This window comes from Ostrinia nubilalis, chromosome 6, assembly GCF_963855985.1.
Source record: "Ostrinia nubilalis chromosome 6, ilOstNubi1.1, whole genome shotgun sequence".
Classification (NCBI taxonomy): Eukaryota; Metazoa; Arthropoda; class Insecta; order Lepidoptera; family Crambidae; genus Ostrinia; species Ostrinia nubilalis.
Genome location: NC_087093.1, coordinates 11980726 through 11986713, shown reverse-complemented (window position 1 = coordinate 11986713; position 5988 = coordinate 11980726). Strand labels below are relative to the sequence as shown.

At 40.0% G+C, this 5988-nt stretch overlaps 1 protein-coding gene across 1 annotated transcript; it reads left to right on the top strand.

Annotated features, from left to right (window-relative positions):
- Positions 1 to 2529: 2529 nt before the first annotated feature.
- On the top strand, positions 2530 to 4670 carry LOC135072971 (uncharacterized). The gene is made up of 3 exons (XM_063966976.1): positions 2530 to 3472; positions 4131 to 4352; positions 4604 to 4670. The coding sequence occupies exons 1-2, from the start codon at positions 2540 to 2542 to the stop codon at positions 4197 to 4199; spliced, it is 1002 nt and encodes a 333-aa protein (XP_063823046.1). The 5' UTR covers positions 2530 to 2539; the 3' UTR covers positions 4200 to 4352; positions 4604 to 4670.
- The last annotated feature ends 1318 nt before the right edge of the window (positions 4671 to 5988 follow it).

Genomic DNA, 5988 nt, shown 5'->3' with positions numbered 1-5988 from the left:
TCGCGCGCAGTTTGGCCGCCGCACTCTGGACGCCATTGGTCCTGTTCTGGACAAATGGTTGGAACGACCGCACGGGTTCCTCACGTTCCGTCTGGCGCAGGTGCTGACCGGGCATGGATGCTTCGGTTCGTACCTGCATAGAACCGGGCGAGAGGAATCCCCGTGTGCCACAAATGCGGCGCGGCGGATGACACGGTGCAGCACACCCTCGCGGACTGCACAGGCTGCCCGGCTGGGAGGAGCAGCGCCGTGTCCTCACTGCGGTCGTGGGCCGGGATCTTTCGCTTCCGAGCCTGGTCAACGCCATACTGGGAAACGAAGGATGCTGGAAGGCGGTCGCCTCCTTTTACGAAGAGGTCATCCTTCAGAAGGATCCTCTCGCCTCATCCAAATGTTCAGGACGGAACTACTTTGAGAATTTGGTTCTTTTAAAGAGACCGACGGTCTTACGAGGGTAGGGTCCGCCGTGTAGGCGAGCTGTCGCTGTAGCGTGGTGTCGCGGAAGTCTAAGGCTACGTCCGGATACTCGCGATACTCCGGGCTACGACGGAACGCCGCGGAGGTTTTAACTTGTAGGGAGTCAAGAAATGTGGCGCGGTGGAGTGCAACCTGCCCTAGGCAGCCGCAATTCCGCGCACACCTCCCGCGATTCGGCCAGTATAACCGCAAGGTTGGTATGGCCATGGGTGGTGGTGGGTTGTCCCCCGGCAGTGGTGAAAGTGCGCAAAACATTTCCTCCGCGACAAAAAAAGGGGGGGCCCGAAACGAGCTGTGCCTAGGGGCCCCGAGATGGTTAATCCGGCCCTGCGTGTAGCTCAAAATGCGTTAACAATATCAACGCAACAAACATGCATAACACTCATCAAAATTTGGCGGCCATGATGCCAATCTATCTGGGGTGGACGCAGTCCCCCTCCCATGCGTCGTAGTCAGAACCGTATCATTTTATTCGGTTTAAATTTGATTTGATTTATAAAAGCATTGTTCCTGATCTTAAACTCATTTGCAGTTGCAATTCGGTAAGTTGTATTGGTAACGCAACATTTTTCTGTCTTTCCCAAACATTATAATCCGTCCCTTTGCAAGGCGAGAGTGAATAGGCACTTACAGGGTAGATATGTACCATCCTAGACTGCATCTCACTTAACACCAGGTGCGATTGCGGTCAAAAACCTGCCTTGTTATGCATAAAAAAAATTTGCCGTGTCAAAGAGTTTGTTACAATGAGAAATCTCATTGTAACAAACTCTTTGAACCTACACTACAAGCAACCTTTGGTTACACTACTGTGTAAAATAGAGAAGCCAAAATAGGGTAGTTTTCAATTATAATCAAGATATTTTATACTCGTACTTATTAGCTGAATACAGCTAGAACGAAAAATACGCATAGAATACTAGCATTACATAATCAGGATAAGTTATTAGAAAGAGACTTGATGTCCAATCACATGAGTCCTCTTCATTCATTACAATGAACAGCCCAAACCTGCAAAATAAAAACAAAAGAAAGCGTCTTAAATCTCACTCTCCTAATCAACTTACGGGCCTTTTAGCGGCGCAAACGCAGCGCGACATCACTAATGTGGGTAAAATAGTGGGTAAAATAATAATGCGGGTAAAATAGTGGTCGATTACAATGCGAGACTCGCTTCCATAATCGAGTTAGCCGGTCGACTGTCATTACGGGACGCGTACGCGACTCGTACGGGACCAAGACGTAGGTATTCTAGAAGTGAATTGTCGTCTTCAATTAAGATAAGTAACTTCAGGTGGTAAGGAACGGCTGCGAAACAATATATTTTTCTAGTCTAACTCTAGAGTAATTTAGCTCATTGTGCGGGCAGATAAAAGTAAGTTCATAAGATTACTGTTTCAAAAAAAACTGTTCTATCTTATAAATAAACTGTTGTATCTTATAAGTATTTAGGGGTTAGTAGTAGTTTCGCACGATTTTCCTTCGCACGAATCGACTCTTTTTTGAACTAGTAGTACTTATGCGATTACTAGTTCTCAAAGGGGTCGATTCGCACCCGTTTTTAATACTTTTGATACATCCGGGCAAAACGCCTACTAAATAAAAATATTATTAACATTCGTGAGAAGGAAAATCGTGCGAAACTACTACTAACCCGTATTTAGAGGTCACAATTCGGGTTAGTAGTAGTTTCGCACGATTTTCCTTCGAACGTGCGAAACTATTGGAATATGAACATAAACCTGCGTGTAAAGAAACAAAACGTCGAAGCGTTTTGTTATTGGACGACTCGCTCGCCTCTAGCGCCCTTTTTATGAACTAATATCTTATGTCATTCTCGATAACGTAAATTCAGTTGATTTGTACTTTTTCCATTTACAATATAAACTAGTAATTACTTTCTAACCTTTGTTTTACTTATATCAGGTTATGGGCCTATGATACGTTAAAATCAATAATAGTGAAACTCCGTTAGTAAAAAGTTCTAGTTCCGCGAAGTGTTCTCTCTGATTTTTAGGTAGCCATCATTACAAAGCAATTTTTGAATTTGCTCCGACGTAAAATGGCTATGAATAACGTCCAAATAGACAAATTATTGGGGCGAGAGAATTACTGTACATGGAAATTTGCAGTACAGACATTTTTACAACACGAAGAGTTGTGGGAATGCGTTGAACCTGCCGATGGCGTAACGGTAAATCCGAAGCTAGATCTCAAAGCAAAGACCAAGATAATTCTACTTGTGGACCCGGTAAATTATATACACGTCCAAGATGCTCAAACTTCCAAAGAAGTATGGCAAAATCTACGAAACGCTTTTGAAGATTCAGGTTTAACAAGAAAAGTGGGGTTACTCCGTGACCTGGTCAATACCACATTAGAAGGATGTTCTAATATAGAAGAATATGTCAATAAAATAGTAAGCACCGCTCACAAATTGAGAAACATTGGATTTAATGTCGATGATGAATGGTTGGGCACGCTGATGTTAGCAGGTTTGCCGGAACAATACAAACCTATGATCATGGGATTAGAAAGCTCAGGCATAAAGATAAGCACAGACTCAATTAAAACAAAACTCATGCAAGAAGTTAAGGAGTCTAATGTCTCTGTTCTTTATACAAAGCACAAATCTACCCCCCGACAAAATTATAACAGCAATCAGCATAATAAACCAGCAGGCCCCCGTTGCTACAACTGCAATAAGTATGGACACATGAGTAAGTTCTGTAATAACAAAAAGAAGAATAATAATAATAATAAAGGTTTTGCAGCAGTATTTTCAGCAGCTCATGAAAATATGAACAGTGTGGAATGGTATGTAGATTCTGGAGCATCTTTACATATGACTAACATGCCTGACTGTATGTATGATGTCCGGGCACCTCCGATACAAAATATAAAGGTTGCTAACAATACATCAGTTGCCGTGGAGAAAATTGGTAATGTTAATCTGGATTTGATTGGTGAAAATGGCAAGATAAATCACATACAGGTGAGAGATATTTTATATGTTCCAAAATTAAGCACTAACTTGTTGTCTGTCAGTCAGTTGGTAAAAAATGGCTGTAAAGTAATATTTCATGAAGCTGGCTGTGAAATATATAATTCAGAAAAAACATTAGTAGCAACGGCTAGGCTGATTAATAATATGTACAAATTGAACATTGTCAAAGGAAATGCATATTTGTCAACTTCACATGAACAGAATATAGATGTATGGCACCGTAGAATGGGACATCTTAACTACAATGATGTTAATAAATTGCCATTGTGTACAGAGGGTGTAAAAATAATTAACACTAATGACAGTAATAATAATAATTGCATTCCATGTTTGAAAGGTAAACAGACAAGACTTCCTTTTAAAAATATAGGCTCCAGGGCTACTGCACCTCTTGAACTGATACACTCAGACTTGTGTGGACCCATGGAAACGCCATCTATGGGTGGAGCCAGGTACTTCATCACTTTCATAGATGATTATTCAAGAAAAGTTTCAGTATATTTTCTAAAAAATAAAACTAATATTAAAGAAGTTTTTGCAATTTACAAGAAAGAGATGGAAAATCAATTAGACTGTAAAATAAAAATTCTACGCACTGAGAATGGCTTGGAATATATTAATAATCAAATGTCAAAATATTTGGCAGGTACAGGTATCAAGCATCAAACGACCGCACCATATACGCCGGAGCAAAATGGCCTCGCCGAGCGGATGAACCGCACTCTCGTGGAGCGTGCCAGATGCATGTTGTTCGATGCTGGACTCCCGAAACAGTATTGGGCAGAGGCAGTGGAGACAGCTGCTCATATAATTAATCGTTCTCCGACTCGAGTTCTTGACTACGTGACACCACTGGAGAAATTGACAGGTATTAAACCAAATATTTCTCATTTACGAATATTTGGCTGTAAAGCTATGGTTCACGTGCCGAACGAAAAACGATTAAAATGGGATTCAAAGTCCACAGAAATGATTTTTCTTGGATATTGTGAGAATACTAAAGGATATAGATTAATGAACCCAATTACTAAGAAAATTACAAGAAGCAGAAATGTCACATTTATTGAAGACTGTCTCTATAATAAGAATGAAAGTATAAACAATAATAATAAATTACAGATACCTGTGCCATTGACGGAAAATATACAGATTCCATCCACTCAAGAAAACTCTACCCCTGTTTGCGATAACCAGACTGGCTCTACATCTAACTCCGACGAGAGTTTTGACTCTACAGTGGAGGTAGCTGAACAAGATACAACCTATGAACCTAGCACTGACTGCTCATTTGACTCTCCGAACCGATTCATAAACTTGAGGCCTCGCCGAAGGCAGCCCATTAGTGAAGAAGAAGACTCAAATCATGCATGTTTGGCGATAAGTCAGGATCCAACAACTGTTGAAGAAGCAATGTCTTGCGCAGAATCTAGTCATTGGAAGAAAGCCATGGAGGATGAGTATAAATCTCTAATGAAAAACAACACTTGGGTTTTATGTGACTTACCTACTGGCAAAAAAGCTATATCCTGTAAATGGGTCTTTAAGACCAAAAGAGATGAGAAAGGAAACATAGCAAAATACAAGGCGAGATTAGTCATAAAAGGATGCGCTCAAAGAAGAGGATTGGATTACAATGAAATATATTCACCGGTAATTAGATATACATCCCTGCGGTATTTGTTCGCATTAGCTGTGAAATATGATTTGGATATTCACCAAATGGACGCCGTGTCTGCCTTTCTGCAGGGTGATGTAGAGGAAACTATTTATATGTCACAACCACCAAGCTTTGAAGAAAATAATACACAAGTATGTTTATTAAAGAAATCGCTTTATGGATTAAAGCAAGCCAGTAGACAGTGGAATAAGAAATTGGATAATACACTAAAAGAAATTGGCTTGACACAGTCATTACTTGATCCCTGTATTTACTATAATATAGAAAAAGAAGACATAACTTTCTTAGCTGTGTATGTGGATGACCTAATTTTATTTACAAGCTCTGTGAAAACTAGAAATCACATAAAAGAAAAGCTACTTTCCAATTATGAAATGAAGGATTTGGGAGAACTAAAATATTGTTTGGGTTTTCATGTGTACAGAAACAGAAAACAAGGAACTCTATGTATAGATCAGAAGCAATACATTCAGAACATACTAACCAAATTTGGAATGTGTAATTGTAAGAGTGTGAAAACACCTATTGATCCAAAAACAAAGTTTAACATGAATAAAGAAGAAAATTCAACGGTTGATACAACTTCATATCAAGAAATAATTGGCTCGTTGTTGTATTTATCGCAAGGGACTCGCCCAGATATATCCTATGCTGTAAACACTCTAAGTAAATTCAACTCAAAACCAGAAATGCAGCATTTGGTGGCGCTGAAACGAGTGTTAAGATACCTGAAATATACAGAAAATTATGCGTTAACTTATAAACAAAACATTGATGAGAAATCAATACATGGTTACTGTGATGCAGATTGGGCCAGCAATGAAGA